Source organism: Cimex lectularius, unplaced genomic scaffold, assembly GCF_000648675.2.
Source record: "Cimex lectularius strain Harlan isolate CLEC.00 unplaced genomic scaffold, Clec_2.1 scaffold94, whole genome shotgun sequence".
Classification (NCBI taxonomy): Eukaryota; Metazoa; Arthropoda; class Insecta; order Hemiptera; family Cimicidae; genus Cimex; species Cimex lectularius.
The window spans coordinates 785656-806981 of record NW_019392668.1 but is presented as its reverse complement, the minus strand read 5'-3'; the positions used below and the strand labels follow the sequence as shown (position 1 = coordinate 806981).

General features: G+C 36.9%; 1 protein-coding gene across 1 annotated transcript; it reads left to right on the top strand.

Moving 5' to 3' along the window:
- Positions 1–1466: 1466 nt before the first annotated feature.
- LOC106670276 lies at positions 1467–20077 on the top strand. Its single transcript, XM_014400460.2, has 10 exons — positions 1467–1570; positions 9833–9942; positions 10014–10125; positions 13250–13377; positions 13432–13637; positions 16614–16770; positions 19074–19212; positions 19268–19514; positions 19582–19773; positions 19832–20077. Exons 1-10 carry the CDS (start codon positions 1525–1527, stop codon positions 19932–19934), a joined length of 1440 nt encoding a protein of 479 aa, XP_014255946.1. The 5' UTR covers positions 1467–1524; the 3' UTR covers positions 19935–20077.
- The last annotated feature ends 1249 nt before the right edge of the window (positions 20078–21326 follow it).

The window sequence follows — 21326 nt, the reverse complement described above, 5'->3', positions numbered from 1 at the left end:
TACATTATATATAGTATTTACATTCTAAAGATGGGGAAATGTTTCCCTTAAAAATTGAGACAGGGGACCCAGTGACACTCAAGGACTGGCTTACATCGGATGTCATGCCTACTTGGTCTGTGTAGGGGCCTAGGCGTGCACTCTTCGACCAAGTGTGAACCATTGAGCAACCTTTTTCTACAAGCGAGGCTCCTACACCAAAATAAGGTGACCGTGTGTCAATCGGGTGTGGCCAATCATCAAACGGCCCAGTCGTTCTCTTGATACGGAAGAGCTCGGATCGGGCACATGTCGCTGCCAACGTTCTTTTATTGCGTTTTTTACTGTAAGTAAGCCTCACAGGGCCGGATCTCGGTGGTTCGGTTTGAAGGTCTAGACGTCCCAGCTTTTGCCGTTTCATCAGCACGTTCGTTGCCCTCCAGCTCGACGTGTACCCAGACAACTACAAGCTTTTTACGGGTCGCTCCAACCCAGCATACCTCTCAAATAAGAGCATGACGAGAAATCCACCGTGAATCTGTCACGAATAGCCGAAACTGCGCTCAGGGAGTCGGTACTTCGTCACGATTCGCCCCGAACGAGTAATGTCGCATCACATCCGCCCTATACACGCTATTATAGTGCCATGGAATAATCATAATGTCCTGTTACCAATTTCCAAAGGTGCAAGGTTTTTTTCTGTAAACAGAACTGATACCTTTTGGGGACGTTTCGGTATCTTTTATGTCATAGTCATTCGATGAATTTCTTTCATTTTCATAGAATCTAGAAAATTCATAGATTTCAAAAATAAAAACGATATAACTAAGATAACTGAGTGCTGGGTTTAGATGACAATCTGCCAGACTGGGTGAGGTTGGTTGGCTGCTTGGACTCTTCCATTTGATTTGGATTCGAGTTGATTGCCTTTTCTATTAAATCAACCCCTTTTATACCAGTTTCCTAACGAGGGTACGGGAGGAACGAAAAGCAAAACTTATGCTATGTTTTTCTGGCATCCTAATGTTTTATAAGAGACCCTCATAACCTATTCTTTGGTTTTTAACATGTACCCAATAAACACCATTAGATACTTTTTTTTTTAGATGTATTCAACCAATGAGCAGCGACGCGCCTATTTTCAAAGATACTACACCATCGGAAAAATGTCCAATATGAACAAAATACACTGAAAATTCTTCCGAATGTCCATCTGTTTTTCCACTAATGTTTTCATCTCGACTTTAATAAATACCAAAGCCACCTTAAGGGCTTGGTGGCTCAATCATAATAATGTGCATAAAAAATAGTTTTTTTTTCGGAATTTAACTTCTATCTTTCAAATTTAAGTACTATATATTGTAGAACTTTGCCCCCAACACTTCACCGGGTTTAAGTTCAATCAGAAGAGAGCTCGCGGATTTCTAAATTATAATCCCACACTGGGAGGATTTCCGATTCCAGGATCTTGGAGGGGGCTTTTTAAGGAGGGGAGCCTGTATGTTGGAGAGTAGTCTTACCAGGGTCATGACAACGTAGAACATCATGCTACCAACTTATGCCATCATCTTTCTAGAGATTATAGTTCTAGGTAAGCATAAATTCAAATTTGATCAATGTCTCTCTTTCATCAAGAAACGTCAAAAATTTGGTTACATTCGCATACTTCCTCGGACAAAATGCCAGTTTTAAGTTGATTTTTTTTAAAATATTCAATACAGACTTGAAAACTTTTAAAGGTTTTCTAAGTAGGTCGGATTTGTATATTGTTGGAATAACAGAACAACGACGACCACCACAAACCTAAGAGGTGCGCGTTTCGAACTGTTGATAGTCTATGTTCAGGTTCTCACCTCGGAGTGAAAGGGGATCGACTTCACTTTCTATTCTCCTGTAACGGAATCAAAACGCATTTTCGACTTACGCATTTTTCGAGACAACGTTCCAGTAACGTTGAAGCTGCCGAAACGATTTTTCAAAACAGTCTTTTGAGACCGTTTTTTAATAATTGACTCTCTACCAGTGAAGTGTCCAACGACCACAATCGCTCTTATTTTGTCCAAACGAGGAATGTTCAATTTTATATCCAAAAAGGAAAAAAGGAAGGATAATACCACATATCATAGATAAATGTAATACTTTAGAATATTGTAATAGTTTAAATATGGCCGGTATGACTCTTAGAATTTATATAATGGACATTGCGTTATGCCATAATAAAATTTACAAATTACGTTACGCCTTTTAATTCCAGCGGATCGACCAGATTGTGGAAGGGGATTTTTAACTACCATCTCAACCAACCGGTTGGTTTTTTTCAGATGAAAATAGGTCAAGATAAATTAAATTTACGTTAGTATTCTTATTACATATATAGCCAGCATATTTAGTCGTCTGACCTCTTCGAAAAAGGACAAAAATGTGTAATAAAACTAATTTTTTAATTACATTTTATATCGAGAAATAAAGCTAGTCAAACTAAGAGAAATTGCAATACATAAGTGGTTTTATAATATTTTTTCTGTAAGTAGAAAAGGATTTTCATCTATTCATCTATTTCCTAGCCACGGGCATAAGGTTCCTTTGTTATTGTTCCCAATCGATAAATGAAACTGTAAAAATCTTTGTACGGTCACTAACCCTTTCGTCAAGGAAAAGCACACAGGATGTCATCTACGATACATGTCCAGTTTACATTAAAGATGGCAGACCGTTGTTCCTAGTCGGCATTTTTGAACGTCTTTAGCATTTCAAAGAGAATTAAAGTTTTAAAATCCTCCCTGAGTCTTACATTTCACTTAATCTCTACCTACATTACATTCGAGATCAGGCAGGTCAGGATGATCTAACATGGTCAATAATTAATTGGATAAAATATATATTTCATTTGTAATAATACTTCTTATGTTAATTATAAGTAACGATGTTTTCTTATATTTTGACCTCAACAGTTAATCTTATGATTCTTCCTTCTTGAAGGTGGGATAATAGGTCATCTTTATTTTTCTTAATTTTCAATTCGTGTCTGTCCAATGAGGTGTTGTTTTTATTTTTATTATGAAAGTTTGTCATTATATTGGTTATTGCCGCCCTAACTTCCCCTTTAATAGATGACCTATTATCCCACCTTCAAGAAGGAAGAATCATAAGGTTAATTATAAGTAAACTTCTAGATTCTATGGACATTTAGTTTCGTAAACATCTTACAAAATAATCTATATCTTTGGGAAAACACGTTGGAAAGTCTCCTCCCCCTAAAGGCTCAGTAATTTATTTCATTATAACGTATTATTTGACGACCTGTGCAAAACAACCCTTTTATCTCATTTGAAACTCAATTATATTATCGTTCACAATTAGGCAGAAGTGAATTTTAACCCAGATGCATATCTTCGTTTTGCTAGTTAATTACTTATCCCAGGCATCCGTGATTTTCTTGTGGAAACAATTACCCACAATGTGAAAGTCACTTTGAGGGATGGCTGCCCGCATGGGACAATGGATTCCCGTTCTCAGCCAGATTGCCTCACTCTTACGTCTTTGGAAAAGCGCCGTTCACATTCTTGGTGGATGATTCGAACATTATGGGATTTAAAACTGCAATAGCAGAAAAGATCTACGTGCCTAAACAAAAGCGAAAGAACAACTCCATTATGCGTGTGTAATTAGGACGGTTCCGATCACGGTCCGTCAGAAGCGTTTCATTTTCTTGCCATCTTCAGTGCGGTTCTGTAGACAAAAGCTGCAGAGTTTGAATACATTTCAGTGAAGGTGTAGAAGCATTGGTGGTAATGTGAAGACAGAAATGTCGGGATTCAGTTTACGTTAGATTGCTTGTCAGAACTCTAAAGATCAAGATCGTAAGTCCAGTTGGAGTGGGTCCAGGTGATAAACCAGTTTTGGTCGTCTTCGATTATTTTCATTGATCCACAACCTTTTTTTTCTATCTTCGCTGTTTTTTTTTTGCCTGTCAGACGTCACACTTCTCGCCGTCTTCACTGCGTCGGTTTTAGGACTGAAGGTCTGACTGTAGCAGTAGTGTGAAAAAAAGATGTAGAAGCATTGGTAATGTCGAGAAGTACATTTGACCAAAATGTTGCAAGTTGTTTAAAGGTCAAGTATGGCATGAGCTTTTGGCGGAAATGTTGGTAGTACTCTAAAAGTCAAATGTATAAATCCAGGGTCTAATAATGGTCTTGTGCTAATTTTATGATCTAACTTCAACTTTGTTTTCCTACCAGGCTGAATAGAATTTCCAGTATTTCATTCTTTTCTTTTCAAATAACATCATAAATGTTCTACACGTCTTGCACACGATTCGTTGCCTTTATTGCTTGTGGATCCAAAACTATCAGAGAAGAATGTTCAGACTAACATACACCAAAAACCAAGTGAGACTTTCTCTTATGGTCTGCGAGGTAAGGAACATATAGTTTGGTCATTTTCGGTCTAAAGGATATAAGTAGGTAAAGGTCATTTCCCATTATTTTCATTGGTTCACATAATTTGGACTTGCTGTTTTGGCCCGGCATTTCACAAATTCTGTCAGACTGAAATTTCGAATATAGACAGACCAACACGATCGGAAACGTACTTTTCGCCCCGGGGATCCCAAGAGGAAATCTTGCCATATGGACCTGCTTTCGAATTTCTCTGATTAATTTCGCCTATTCCATCTTTATTTAAAAGTTATTTATTTGTAGCCTATACAGATTTGTATGTATTACAAATGTGATCACCAAACACTTTTTACACTGTCATAGCGCTAACACTAATGCCAGCTTTGCACACCGAGGACGCCTGCCATGAGAAACCGCCAATGCTGGCTCTTAGTAAGAAGGATTGAGGGGCAAGGAGGGTTCTCGGTATGGGAATGTGGGCTTGAGCAGTAGGGTTAGGATGGATCGAGAGGCTGATGTGAAAGTTTTTGAACCGGGAAAGGATCAGTTCATCGCCAAAAGGAATCTTGAGGTCGTCGTAGATAGTGTATTAAAGAGCTTTGACGATCTGAGGACATTTGATTGGAAGGATTGTAGGCGATCGATGTTGGATGCCTTGATGATAACCCACAATTCCACTAGGTATGTCCAAAATGGTCGCAGTAAAGACTTGTATAAAGTTAGTTTAGTTTTGACCAGATTCAAGACTATAAGCCGACGTAGTTATCCAGTTCGTCTGTTAATTTGTTGTTTCTTAAGTGTTATGTGGGGATTCCATGACATTCTGCTGTCTAGGTATAGTCCGAAGTATTTGATTTGAATGGTAGTTTCATTGTTGTTGATGTTCAAGACTGAACTGCAAGACTGTTTTTGGAATGTGAACTGAGTCCATTTTACTCCATTCAGTCTTAACCTCCTCTTTTTGAACCAGTCTTCGATAACCTCAAGGTGTTCTTGGATGCTGGAGGTTGCTTGGATAGGATTCGAATTAGCAGAAAAAATTGCGGTATCGTCTCCGTAGGTGGTGATGATGGTATTGTGGTGGACTGGATGCGCTGGATATTGGGTGGCTTAGCAGTACCCCACAGTTCCACTCCACTATGTCCGTATTGGTCTTAGTAAAGTCTTGTACAGTGTTAGCTTTGTCTTAGTTGTCAAAGTCGATTTTGCTCATAGAAGTCTTCATGGGTGTTAAAGTCTTTTTTAAGTTGTCTTTTTATCTTGTGAGGAAATTCCACGTCAATCTTCTGTTTAGATGTAGCCCTAAGTATTTGACTTGAATGGAAATTGGTATCTCTTGTGATGATGGTATTAGGGTAGGTCAGCAGTATAGTGAAATAAAGGATGGGACCAAAACTGCTCCCTTGTTGCGGACTGATTTCCGAGAACTCTTTGCCGCACCTCACTCTGAAGCAGCGGTCGGTACATAGGATTTAAGGATAAGGTTATAAGGAGGTTGGAGGTTTTTAAGTTTATAAAGCATACTGGGTGCCAGACCCTATCAAAAGCCTATGCTACATCTAAGAATGCACCAAGCAATACTTTTTATTCTCAAAAGCAGAGGAGATGAGTCGACAACTCCGAAGCCTTTTTGGATCGTGGAATGATGTGGACGGAAGCCTAATTAGTGAGAATGATTTTATGAGTATCTAAGATGTCCCATCTTATGTTCTTTCACACTCTTATCGATTACCATTAAATAAATAAGAATGTCATCTTCAATCTCAAAAGCTCAATACAATGGTGATAGAAATGTTAAAAATATAGCACAAGGTATTTATAATGTACTAGTAAAGCTAGTATATACTAATACAGACATACAGGAAGTGAACTTTTGGCACATTTATACAAGATCGTGACGCTTTCTGAATACAAAAGAAGCCTTATTACTGTCGAGCGGTTTTCTGGCCGGTCTGTCATGACCGCTCCGTCCTCATCTTATGAAAGAAACGTCACCTTGTGAAAGCCAAGTAAAACGAGGATAAAGAGAAATTCGTTAAACGATGTCTACAATTCGACGGCATCCTTGAAGACTTTTAACTCTTTGCGGGATGATTAAACGATAAGAAATAAACAAAAAATGAAGCGGGGAGATTCAGATACTGTACGCAGATTTCCATTTTTTCCCCTTTCAACTGCTTAATAAACGATTCGAGATTTTTTTTTACGTTTCCCAAGAGTCGAAAGTAAGATGAAATATGCTATCTGTCATGACCTTAGTAAAAGCAGGCGCGAAGCTTATTTTAAACCCGAAACATTATGAAATTCTACCGGTTCTACCATCCGAAAGTTATTTTCATACGTCCATATTTTTATTTAACGACCGTTTGTAATAATTTTGAATAAAATTCGTGCGCGTTAAATAATACTTATAAAATCCCCAAGATTTACCTAGGAAAATCCCCTGTTAATTCCATGTTCCATGACAAATTATGGGGATTCAACCGGTTAGAAACAATAATTAAGCTTAAAGTCTTACCATTTATGTATTATTGTTATGTATTTATATATCAAATACGAGACAATAATTAAATAATTAAAATTAAGCAACTTAATACTTTTTAAAAGGATAGTTCCTACTCACAGTAAGTTGTTTTGCAACGATCCGGATTTTGAGCCTTTTAGCTCATCATCAGGTTGTAGAAGTCCTTCAATCTGATGATGAGCTAAAAGGCTCGAAATCCGGAACGTTGCGAAACAACTTACTGTGAGTAGGAACTATCCTTCTAAAAAGTATTGAACACCACACTTACTCCATCATATATCATTTTTATTAAGCAACTTATGTATTATTTTTGTTATTAATATAATCAAATATATCAAGTAGCATTATAAGCTCTTCTTGAAATATCTTCTGGGTTGGGATCGTAACCCGTGTCCTGAGACTCTTTGATAGTCAAATAATCAATAGTATTTTAACTTAAAAAAAAGTTAAACACTACCAGGACCTGCATAACGGATACATAAAAATGGTAGACACTAGGTTAGTTCCTCTCAAGATTAGTAGGTAATCATGCTTTCATTTTATTTATTTATTTATTTTTTGAAATCTTGAAAATATTTTGATTTTGTACAACTATGAAGTCGACAACCATATCTTTGTACTTTTCACCCTGAGAAAGAGACTTTCTCTTTAGTAAATAGTGCCACGCTACAGAAGCTACTTCAAGTACATAGATGAGAGTCCTTGATCCGCGGTACTACGAAATGAGCTTTGTAAGTAATTGCCCGCGGATACAATTCCAAAAATACAACCCGGAAAAGGAAATGAAATTCTATCGGCTGTAGGTATTTTGATGTAAATTTGAACAAACCCTGAGATTTAAAAAAATTCTGTGTGAAATCAGTTCAACCTATGACAGATCTTAGTATATAATGATGGTACAAAGGGTTTTATATATAGTCGATTCTGTTGAGGACGGTGTTTTGTGCCCCAGGAAAGAAATATAAATAAGCATTTAAAGCCGAGTTGGCAGAACGAGTAGGGAAAAAAACGGGTTGAGACATGAAGGTTGTCTGGTTCTCGATACGACACATAACTGTTTTTGAAGTCCACATCCGGGCGTTGCCTGGTTTTGCAAGGGAAAATACAATTGACCAAAAAGAAAAAGAAAATCACCCTTCGCTTTTTTACGAAACCAACGTGAAATATAAACTGTACCAAGGATGGTCGAAAGGGGTAATTATTTGTCGTGCTGTACGACGGAACCTTGACCGAAAAACGGCAATTATTGGTGTAATGACAGCCGACCTGTACTCAGAGAAAAGTCAGAGACAATTTGTAATGTTTAACTGGAAATGTGAAAATATATGATTTTTTCGGGATCTAAGAGTCGTATTAAATATTTAATTGATGTAGAGCAGGCCTTTTATCGAGACTGACACTCGGGCTTGCTTTCCAAACTGAAGAACATCCTCCATCATGCGGACTCTCTCACAGTGAGATTTTGCCGAGTCCGACAGGGAATTCTCACCTTAAGTACGCATTAGGACGGGTGTTCCTCAGGGAAGTATTCTTGGTCCTTCTCTATTTTCAATATATACTGATGATATAGCGATTCTAACACCCAACACTTACGACAACATCTGAATGAATTAACAGTATCAGTCACGAAGTAGAGAATGAAAATAAACCTAACGAAAAGTGTACAGATAAATTTTACCCTGCTTAAAAGTATCTGTCCTCTGGTGAGCATATCGAACTTCATTGCCTACCACTGACCTCGTGCGTTTTCTTGGACTTTTCTTGGATAAACAACTGACTTGTTGTCACACAAGATTGAAAAGAAAAAAAAACGTTATAAAAACTAAAATGACTACTTGACTCACGATCAAAATTAAACATTGAAAACAAGTTTTTAGTTTTCAAGACAATGAGACCCCTCTAGACATACGTTTGTGAAGTCTGGAGCTCAACCAAAGATCCCAATTCCCAACATCTCCAATCATTTCTCCTTTGAAATTCTACATCAAATTATAAATGCTGCTTTTTATGTTGCAAATCATACTACTCACCACCACATCCCGCTTGTACATGACCTCATCAAAATCACTATGAAAAATTTCAACAATCCCTGAGAATCCAGAATAATCTACTAGCATAACATTTATCACTTCCAACCCTACCAGAAAATCCTCCAATACGATTAAAGCGAAAGTGGCCCTGAGACCTTCTCTCTGAATGAAGATTTATAAAGTATCACTATGAAGGAGTGTTGTCAGAGGGCAACTTATCCTACACGTGACTCAAACGGCAAATTCATCATATGTAAAAAAAAGAAAAAGAATGAGAAGTGTGATTGATATTACAAAACCAGTAACATCAGCCAAGGTTGATGGACTAGGCATCTGATGCGCAGAAAAGGTGCGGATCCTATCATAGATGATGAATTTTCATTAAAGAAAAAAAGAAACATTTATTAGAAAATTGTTTATTAGTTACCATCTTCGTCTGACTATCCTTGCTGATTTTTGTTAATTCAGACGTGTTTCGGCACTTCGCTATCTTTAGTTTTTGGATGATTTCGACCTGTGGCCTGTTGGGTGATATACCTGAAATTTGGTCGCTTATGATTCTGGCCTGCCTAATCTCTTCAGAATGGTTACGAGTGCCTGCCTCTACCTGCTTATAACCTTGATTCAAATAAATTAACCAACATTTAAAATAGTGAAATTTCCTCCTATGGTCTGCAAATAATAAACCTATTGTTTGATAGCTACCTATTATCCTGGTCTACCTATCCTCGCTGACTTTTCTTTGTTCAGACACATTTCGGCATTTTGCCATCTTCAATGTTTGGGTGATTTCTGTAGACTTCTGTATTACTCCTGAACTCCATAGAAATCGCCCAAACAGTCCGGTAATTATTAGTAAAAATAGTTATTCATATTTTGTTCTTCTCTTCATTCCTTAGTAACTAGTCAAAAGAAAGAAGAAAAAAAAGACGACATCGAGTTCGTCTGCCCTGAAGAAGCTGGAAATGGGAATTTTGCCGATCCTGCTACATGCAGACGATTCTACCAGGTAATTTATATAATAAATAGTAATAATGATAATAAAGTATGAACATTAACAAATGGAAAATTTGTTTATAGTGCGTTGACAACTATCCTTACCTAAACCGATGCCCATCGGGTCTTTATTTCGACGATGTTAACAAATTGTGCACTTTTAAGGCGGAAGCACGTTGTGGACCGCTTCCAACAAGTAAGTCATCTCTACATCCATTATTTTAGTTTAAGTTTTATTTGTAATGCCGGTTTTACGTTATTTTGCTTATATTACAACCCAAGAAATAAAACATTATTTTTGGTATTTCTTATCATGCTTATATACACTCAAAAACAAAAACTGGACACTCCTATTAATTTTCCATAATAACTAGGTATAAATATTAATAATTGACTTAAAACGTCACAGCATTAATAATATGTTGTTTTCCTTAATAAAGCATTCTACTCATTTTACATTCTTTAGATTAAAAATAAAGAAAATCAGATCAATTTCACCCTTTCCAGAGCCAACTTGTCAAACAAGTTAATTGGTTTTTAAATTATTTTCTTTGATTAAACAATAAATATGAGTAAAAAGTTAATTATTAATTTATTCTTAAAAACTCGGTTTTAAGTTGAGAAGATCTCGCCAAGCAGGTGATTTGACCAATGTTGCGTTTGTTAAAGTCCTGGGTGTGCCACATGCTACCATCCACGGTGGTTTACATTGGTTTAGTGCCACTGGAAGTTGCAAGCTAAGAGAAGATAGTTGTTGACCAATATGCACGATGGCTGGAGAGAATATTTTGATTGCTTTTAACGCTCTAAGGAACTGTCAATTAATAGCTTCCTTGATAGGTAGACAACTACAAATGGTCCATAATATCAGGGTGAGCTCTAAAACAGTCATTAAAAGGCTCCATGAGAATGTCCTGCATCAGGTTCTCTACTACTGGAGAGGTATCGAATAGAAAGGCAAATTCGCAAATCAGCATGCAGCAGCAACATTCGAACAATGAAGAAGGGACTGTTCTCTTTACAGATGAGTGCCGGTTTGGTTTATGGCAATCACATGACTGCGACCATTGAAGTGGTGAAGATGTGGAGAATGCTTTGCTTGATATTCCTCGGCCTTTTCCAAGACTGTTATACCAACATCAATGGAATCAACATCCATGCTCATACCAAACTGATTATCATACAGAATGTATCTTTGACTGCACTAAGGTACATTGAGGAAGATCTTCTGGAAGCTGTGGCCCTTTCGCTCCATTTATTGGGGCTACCTCATGCTAATGCATGATAATGCTCAACCCCCGTGGCTCGAGTTGTTGCCCATCGCTTGGAGGATGTAGGTATCACCACAATGAATTGGCCAGCATGTTCTCCTTACATGAATCATACAGAACACTTATGGGACGTAGTAAAGAGTTGGGTTTCAACAAGTGTTGAACAATTTCAAACTGCTCTTGTTGAAGTATGGGATTCTGTTCTACAAAACAAAATCTGGTCACTTATTTACTTGATGCCTAAGAGCCTTAAGGCCCTCTACGAGGCCAGAGGAGATAATCATGTTATTAAGAGCAAAACCTGTTGTGAAGATCCCCAGAAGGGAATCTTAAATGGGGTTGTAAAAATTTAAGTTTGTTATAAATATTAAAATTAGACGTAGAAATAGTTTAGCTAATTGTTGGGAAAGCGTATTGTGCCGGGGTGAGTAATCGGAGGTGGCCTGGAATCGCAGGAGCCGACGCAGTCTTTCTTGAGAACTCCAGACGCAGTCTTTCTTGAGAACTCCAGACGCAGCTAAAAAAAAAGCTGGCGAAATAATAACAGCTGATGTTTTCGATTGAGAATTTCGATCCCGGGGCAATCACCCTAGAAAAATTGGCTGTTGTGCTGACGAGTGGCCTTATTTCCCAGCTCTCAGGATTAGCTGATGTGCCCGGACTCATCCGAAATAGCTCAATGACCTGGGGAGGACAAAGGGGGAAGCATAGCAGTATTTTTGAATGCAACTGTTCCCCACCTCCTCCCTGAACGGATTGATATAAAAAGGACAATCAGAGAGTGGAATTGAGAGAATCCGGGTGGAGTCCAAAGAGAGAATCCGGGTGGAGTCCGAAGAGAGTCCAGAGAGAGAATCCGGGTGGAGTCCGAAGAGAGTTCATAGTTGAGTCAGTCGGAGTGTCCGGTGGAATGACAAGTGAGTCTGTCAAACAGAGTCAAAAGGGGAACTGGTGCAGCAAATTAGTCAGCGTAGTTCGCAGGATCCATACCACCGAACCGACGAAACCGATAACAAATTTTGTCAATTGGTTTGCGGAAGATTTGGAGAACAGTTGGGCGATTTCGGGCTACTGTTAGTCTACAATCCCAATAATTAAGCCCCTAGTATTAAGGTTTCGTTAAAGAGAGTAAAAGCATTAGTTATATCTAGAATTAGTCTTCCAGTAATAAGTTTGTATATGAATTGTTTAATAGGAAATAAGGGTTGCTATTTATAAGAAGGGTTAGGGCGTTATTCACTAGTTGATTATACATATTGGGAATTGTACAGTTATATCAAATAAAGGGACCTGGTTGTTCAGTCTGAATTGGTGTATCTTTCCCCTAAACCTCCTTCTCCAGAGTTAGAAGTAAGTAAGTAAAGGGTGTTCACCCGTCAAGCCGGGCAACCTGACAAATCTTACCCCTAAAAGGCTTGACGGGCCTAGAGTGGAGTAGGTCGCTACCCTCTTGGAGCACCCTAGTGAGTGACGGTATTTGAACGAGCCACAAGCCACGAGCCGCACGCACGAAAAAAGGGAAACCGCTCATCACACCTGGAATAAATTGTTAGTTAAATTTTAATCTATCACTAAACAATTTTCCAGTGTTTTGGTGAATTTTCTGTCAAACCATCATAATTAAATAATTTTTACTACAACCCATGAATTCCTGATCTCAAATTATTTGGTTTAACTAAAATAAGTATTTTGTTACTACTGTAACAATAGAAATGCATAAAGTTTGAAATAAACAACAAAATATGAGTGCCTGGTTTTTGTATTTGAGAGTATAATTTATTTAAAGTTTATTAAATATTGATTAAAAATGTATATATTGAAAGAGGTTTTGAGTTTTTAACACTTTCCAATTTACAGTTGGGGCAGTTCCAATTATTTTAACCTGCCTGCTGCTTTGGTCTGCCATATATGTTTAGGCTTTTCAACATGCAAATCGTCAGATCCACTATTAGAGTAAACAGGATAGGCAGACCAAAATAATCAGAAATAACCAAACTACCGATAGAGGAATCTCATACTTTAACTGTAATTAAGTTGTAATATTTTTAGCTCCGGCTCCAAGCACCGAGCCGCCTGTAGACTTGGCTGAGAAGTGCGATTTATCTCAATGCCAGCTGCCGTACTGCTTTTGTTCACGAGATGGGACGCTTATCCCTGGCGGCCTGGATCCTGAAAAGGTAACATGTCCACGATGAGAATTAAGCCGTTTGTTAAACAAGATCTGATTTTAGACACCTCAAATGATCCTGCTGACATTCGACGGTGCAGTGAACTTGAACAACTTCGACCACTACAAAAGGGTCTTCTCTGAAAACCGTCAGAACCCCAATGGATGCCCCATCAAAGGGACTTTCTTCATCTCCCACGAGTATTGCAATTATAACATGGTCCAGGAGCTGGCCCACGAAGGCCATGAAATTGGAACGGAGACAATTTCGTAAGAGAAGATTTATATACATTTCAAGGAATGTTGTATATTTATTGCCAATGTACAGTACAATTCCAACTAATTATTCTTTTCTTCTAAGATTTTTATTGAGATGAAAAATTAGTGTCATGAGAGGGTATCGAACCCATGACTTTCGGCTCAATACACCACTGCTCTAACCTTTCTGCCAGAGGGGATCGAAGTCATGATAGTTCAAGTGGTTACAGCAGTGGCCGAAGGTCGTGGGTTCGAATCCCGCTCGTGTCACTAATTTTTCATCTCAACAAAAACTTTAGATGAATAGAATAATTAATTGGAATAATTAATATGGTCAATTATGGCCACTAAACAAATATGGATTAGTACAGTATAATATGTATTAATTCCCAAAGCCCAAAACTAATTATAGTATAATAAACAGTAGATAATTTCAACTGGCAAAATATATTTAATTATTGTTACTGTTCAGAAATAAAATGATTCTGACAGATCTGCTCAAGAGACTGGTAGAACATCAAATAGAGACCATCGCATATGCGGACGACCTGGCAGTAATTATTAAGGCTAACACGAAAATTGAAATAGAACGTAAAGGGAACGCTACTGCTGCCATGGTGCTGGACTGGTGCAAGTCAGTTAAGCTGAGTGTAGCACCGGAGAAGACTGAAATGTTGATGCTTAAAGGGAAATTGAACACCCGATCACCTCCGGTCATCAGGATGCAGGGTGTTACAATTAGAGCACCTACTGTAGTAAACTACCTCGGCATAAAACTGACAGCTGGAGTAAGAACTTGAAGCAAATGCCCTAGCGACATACGAGAAGCTACCAGCGAGAATGGCCGCGATTAAGGCAATGAGCGGTGCTACCTGGGGGTCGTCGTACAGAAGTAGACAAATATTAATAATCGACTCGGTGATCCTTTATGCTGCCCCTGCGTGGACACATAGTCTACGGTCAGATGGCTGGAAAACCATTGAAAGGGCACAAAGAATATCATTGCTAGCGATTACCCAAGCATATCATACAGTATCCACCGATGCGCGCCTTGTAATAGCAGGTCAATCGCCAATCGAATTACGAGCGAGAAGTGCTTGTGCAAAGTGGGAACTGCAAAACAGTATAACCCCATGCATACCTGTATGCAGTGAACAAGAAGCAGCAAATTGGGTTCTAGAGCAGTGGCAACAAAGATGGGACAATAGCTTGAAAGGCAGATATACTTATAAAATATTCCCAAACGTAGCAGAGCGAATGATCAAAATAGATCATTACATGGCACAAGTATTAAGCGGTCATGGGGACTTCGCGGAGAAGCTGAATAGCTTCAATATCCGCGAATCACCCCTTTGCGATTGTGGAGAGCCGGAGTCTGTGGAACATGTAGTGTTCAAGTGCAGAAAATATAAAGATGCCTGCAGAAAATGGTTAAATAAAATTGGAGAAAACAGGGCAAACACAGATACGCTAGCAAGAGCAATGATAGCAAAAAACAAATTTCGCTCTACCTGTGAAATGGTAAGAACCATCATGAAGAGTAAGAAATGGCCAGTAGCAAATGGAGTCGAAGAAACACCATGAATGCGGCCATATAGCCTTCCCATCAATCCCGACCAGGCACCTCCCCGTGGGCCATCCTGGGCACGGCATCTTGGCCGTGGCTGACGCCTGGGATGGGAAGGCCGGACCACTAGAGCAATAGACAAAAAAACAAAAGAAAAAATCTGGTTAGAACCCTAATTGGGCAAAGGAACAGAAATACATGGAAGGAGCTCTAGTGGGTGGATGTTGAGGAAAGAGCTTTGACCGGTGGTTTTTGAATGGTGGGATATCTTGTGGAGGAAAAATGTCAGAACAGATCCTCCAAAAATTGGATGTCTAGGACTTTGAATTGATTCATTGGGTAGTGGAGGATTTCCATAAGCCCCACATCTCAATTCAGTCCAAATCAGAATACTGGGTGTTGTGCAAGTACAAGTGGTTGGTCTGTTGTGTATACAAGTTGTCTGAGCTGTTCATATCTTTTGTTCATTTCTTGTCTTAATTCTATGTGGGCTATTCAAGTAAAACAAAGGTAGCAGACTTAGTTGTTTATGTGCACTGGTGGGCAGGTGTCAGAACTCAATATGAACATGAACATAAAATTTGTTGGACATTAAGCTTGATATGGTTTAATGAATGCATCAGTCGGTTAGTGAGGTCAATAAGTTCTTAAATAGCTTCTGTTGCTAGGCTAGGGTCGGAGTGTGTGGATACAATCACAGTGACTTCTATGTTATAGTTTGTGTGTTTGATTGTGTGGATATATCAGAAGTGTAGAGTGTGTAGAGGATTGGTCCGTGGATTGTCGGCTTTTATTAGCATGATGGCTTGAAAAATCAGAGCTGATTTTCAGTTTAAACCAGTGGTCAGATAGGATGGACTTTAGGACATTGCTTTCCTGTATACTCGGTCATCCTTAAAAGGACAATGAGGATCTTTAATGTCTTTACCTAGCCTTTAAGACTTTAGAACAGTAGAGTAAAGAGGAAATTTTTTAAATTGAAATGGAGATTGGGGTACCACACTTAGTTGAATGCTTTGGTAAGGTCCAGAAATAGAGCTGAGCAAAATTTCTTAAAATAGTTATACTTATTTAAAATTGTGTCTGTTGAAATTATCTATTTTTGAATGTTAATATGTGGGGTTTTTGTGGTCACCTAATTAAACTAAAAATATTTTTTAAAACCTTGAAACATAAACCATGAAAGTATTCATAAGAAAATAACTTTTTTATGCATAGATCCATTTTCCCAGTACATATATTGATGATGATGAATATGTAAACAAGAAGTGGCGTTTTTATGTCCCCAAGCAGTACATATATTAGAAATCAACTTCCATATTTATAGAATATAATATAAAATTTATAATCATAACCTATAAGCATAATTGATTTATTATAAAGTAAAAAATAAAATATAATGCTAAGATTAAAACTCTCAGTTTGCAGAATGGTCTCCAAGACAAAGGATATGAAGAATGGGTCGGCGAAATGATCGGGATGCGAGAAATTCTTAGGCATTTTGCAAACATATCTAGAAGTGAAATCGTTGGTATGAGGGCACCGTTCTTAAAACCAGGAAGGAATACGCAATACCAGGTTTGTTTTTTCATATGTTACCTATAGTTGTATGAAATAAAATGTGTTCAAATTATTTTATTACTAAGAAAGTCAACTTATCTTCAGTTATAACTGTATAACATACTGTCACTGCTACTGTTGGCATATAATACCTGGGAATGTACTGGTAAAACTCTGATGTGAAAGCACACACAAAATGACAGGGCATGAACCACATGATGCAAATTTAAACTTTAGAAACTAACTTAACCTCTAAAAAAAATTGTTTCTGAAGTCTGAGCTTAGCTGGCTTTGTTTTCGATATTTCAATGGAGTATCATTGTATATGTTTCCAACGGGGGTAAGTGTAAAAGTTTTCCAAGCTGAAATCATAGCAATTGAAAACTGCATTAGAGAAATAAAAAGAATAGGAACACATTGCAGGAAGATTTTCATTGACAGTATGGTGGTACTTAGGGCCTAAGGAATTCCTGGCATAAGTTTGTGGATACCATTGACCATTGTCCATGGCAAGGGTCCCTGGGCATTTGGGACATAAAGGTAATTAGAAAGTGGGCATGTTAGCCCACAAAGGCTCCAAAACTTACCACTTGGCCACAAAAAAGGATATATTCAAAAATGAATTTTTTTTTTATGGTATTTCAATTACGAGGTTATATCAACCCATGGGGTCGCTGGTTGTAAGCATGTAAGCCAATTTATAAGAATGTCGGATTTGAATGCAGGGCTGCTGGATTAGAACCCAGGACTTTACCTTACAGTGCTGATCACCATGTCGACGCCTAAACAATTGCGACCAACAACGCCCTACAATGGATCCTTCATGAGTCCAGAACTAACACCTCAGGAATGAGTCACGCAAAAGATTCATAGAAGGGCCATCTGAAAGACTTACATAAGAATTACTAGGAAGTAACCACAACAAAATCAGGATTATGGTTGGACTCCTGACTGGGCAATCAGAAGAAATACTTTACGGATGCTACCAGGGACTAAACCGAGGAGCCCATAGAATACACTTTGAGCTTTTGTGGGGGTAAACAAGATCCTTCAATAAGGAGCTGCTGGAAAGTTATGGAGGTTGACTAACAGCCTGAAGCTGATCAGTGAGTTATAAAAAAAAAGAGGAACACAATAAATGTACTCAGGTTGAGGTCCTATCTCATCTTCTCTACCTGGAAATCCTCCCCATCTACAGAAGTGCTACTGAATGGTCACCAGAGAGTAGCTTCTCTTGTTATGTGACCCAAATGATATTTATACAGATTACTATTTTATTACCAAATTAACTTATTTCAACTAGGATTGTAGGTGTAAAATAAATATTATGGGTTGATTCCTATGTTTGCATATGTGTAATGAATAATTAAAAGTATATATGGTTTGTTAAAATCTACACATGAGATAACCTTTTTAGATCTCTTTTCGTATTTATTAAATGTTTTATCTTTCATTTATGTCTGTTATATTCAACGATGTATGTCAAAAGTATAATTTAACAAAAACATTACAAACTATTAACTAATCATTAGCTCAAGATAAAATTATTAGCTTAAGATAAAAAATTTAACGATATTGGGTTGTGGGATGTGCAGTCAATACAGAAAACAAGCTTAGTGCTCAATTCTTTAATTTTGCTAACGTTTCGAATGATTTACATGATTTTTTTAATGATTTACTTTATTCCAGTGTGGTCTTGAAAAAGAATATAAATCATTTGAAACGTTGGCGAAATTAAAGAATTGAGCACTACGCTTGTTTTCTGTATTGTCTGCACATCCCACAACCAAACATCATTAAATTTTTTATCTTAAGCTAATGATTAATTAATAGTTTGTAATGTATTTGTTAAATTATACTTTTATATTACATTGCAGATTGCCTAGTTCTTATAGTAATAATTGTAACCTTGATAAAATCTGAATAGCTTTATTAAATATTAGTTATAGATGCAGTCTGATATTTCAATGGCTAACTAGAATTAAATCTAGAAGTATTCCTTGGATTGAAATCGTTATTCAATTTGATTTGAGATGAAAAAGCTAGTCAAGAGTGGGATTCGAATATCCTCAATTTGCCGCTGCTCTAACCATTTTAGCTGTCGCGATTTCAATCCATTTGGACACCAATTCTTCATTTCAACCTGCAATCTATAGAATTTTCCCTTTTTCATGTCATTAGCATTTTATCTTAACCAAGACCTTATATAAAATGTAAAATTTAATTTAAATAACTAATACAATTGATTATGACTCTAAATACATATATGAATGTAATTTAATTTTTTTTTAAATTTGATATATTTTGTACTTGTTTTCTAGGTTATTGAAGACTTTGGTTTCATTTATGACAGCTCTGTGGGAATCCCACCCTATAAAGTCCCGATCTGGCCTTATACTTTAGACTACAAGATCCCTCATGAATGCAAATCTGGGACATGCCCCACAAAATCATTTCCAGGTATGTTGCTGATGAAGTTTTCCTTCTCTGAAGTTCACAAAACATGTTGTCCTAGGCATCTGGGAAGTTCCATTAAATGCCCATTTTGTTGAGACATACGAGGGTGGCCATTGCCCGTACCTAGACCAATGTGTGCTCCATAATCACGATGCCACCGAGGTCTTTGAATGGCTCAGGGAAGATTTTGAACGCTACTACAACCAAAACCGGGCACCTTATATGATGCCGTTCCACACCAACTGGTTCCAGATCAAGGAGCTGGAAAATGGCCTTCATAAATTTATTGACTGGGCTAGCAACCTGTAATATTTTTCACAAATTGTTTAAACAAATGGATATCTATTTTTTAAATTTCTAATTTTATTTTAGAGAGGATGTTTGGTTTGTGACTGTTACTCAAGCATTGACTTGGGCTACAGATCCAAAATCTACAAAAGAGTTGAGCACATACGAACCTTGGAAATGCAACAAAAAGGAAAATCTTCCTCCAAAGCCGTGCAATCTACCTAACAAATGTGCTCTCTCTTTCAAGCCCCCAGAGGCCAACTTCACAAGTACAAGGTTTGTTTTCTCATAGAATGAAAAGATCATAATTTCAACCAATACTTAATTTTTTTAGGTATTTAACAACATGCAGAGAGTGTCCTAACAAGTACCCATGGCTCGGCGACTCCGAGGGTACAGGAATCGCTGGAAGGGATGTCTACCAAAGGGAAAACTAATCATCTCAATATTCTAAATAAAAGGCTGCAGTTTTAAATGTTTCAAAATGAGGAAACAGTCGTATTTCTCATAACAAACCATGAAGACTTGTAATGTACAGGTGATGTCGTGTATATACAATATTAAACAAATATCATCTGTATTCTTGTTTTATATTTGTACCTTATAAAATAATAATAAATAATAAAGTATTGTAATTCACACTGTGTCTAGTACAAATTAAAATTCACGATCAAACTGAAATATTAACATTCAAGAATTGACTCCTTGAAATATGATAAAGGTTGCGCAAAAAATATAAAAAATTGAACTAACAGAAGGTTGGTTACAAATAAATAAATTAGTTGGAACAGGTAATTTGTATTTTTAATATTTCCAAGATTAATTGTTTATATTTTCACAATATATGTCAATTCAAAACATTAGTTGTGAATATTATCAATGAGGAACGAAGAAATAAAATCTTGTGTCTAACTAGCGATGAACTAGTGTTAGAAAATACTGGAGCTTATTTTTCAACATTGGTAACTATAAAAAAATTATATTGCAATTAAATTAATCTATTATTTACTTTTGAGTTTGTCCAATTAATGAAAGTAATTATTTTAATTATTATGCAAAGTATGGTTGAGATGAAAAATTACTATTTTAATCCATATATATTTAGTAGTCATAATTGACAGTATTAATTATTTTAACAAATTGAAGAATGGGATCAGGTATGCCTTCCTCTTAATAATCTCTCCTTAACAAAAATAAAATCAGCACATTCAGATACTTCGTTCATTTTTGTTCTTATATTTTTACTTTATACTTTTGTGACAAATTCTAGTCATGGCTATGATTTACTTAATATAGTAAAATATTTATTTAGTAATACATAATAACTTAATATAGTATAAAGTAAAAACATAAGAATAAAAAATGACCGAAGTACCTGAGTGTGTGCCATTTTTATTTGTTTTTTTTAAAGTAAGTTTCCAGCCCGGCTTAATAAAAAGCTGAAAACTTGGTAAAAAAGATAATACTACTTCATTTTGGACCACATACCTGATTCGAATCATCAATTTGTTAATTATTACTGGTTGATAATTTTCTATGCTATTAATTATTTTAATTAATATATACTTTTTAATGAGGATATTTCAACTACAAGATTAAATGAATCCTAGGGGTGGTGTTTTTGAAAAAAAAAAAAAATAGCCCATTTGTAAGTATGTAGGGTTCAAATGCAGGGCTGCTGGATTTGAACCCAGTACCTTTACTTTAAAGTGATGAGCACCTTAAATCTTGAGGAACATGTGGTGCCATTTGTTTCATTTATTGGCGAACAATTTTTGTTTATGCAAGATAATGCAAGGCAACAGTTATTATGCAGAACTTTTGAGATG

What these genes read in the sequence shown, in the direction of transcription:
- LOC106670276 (XM_014400460.2), top strand. Translation starts at nt 1,525, where the DNA reads ATGCTACCAACTTATGCCATCATCTTTCTAGAGATTATAGTTCTAG. An exon ending in CATGCAGACGATTCTACCAG is followed by an intron (nt 9,943 to 10,013) that starts GTAATTTATATA and finishes ATTTGTTTATAG; the next exon opens with TGCGTTGACAACTATCCTTA. An exon ending in GAAGGAATACGCAATACCAG is followed by an intron (nt 16,771 to 19,073) that starts GTTTGTTTTTTC and finishes CTTGTTTTCTAG; the next exon opens with GTTATTGAAGACTTTGGTTT.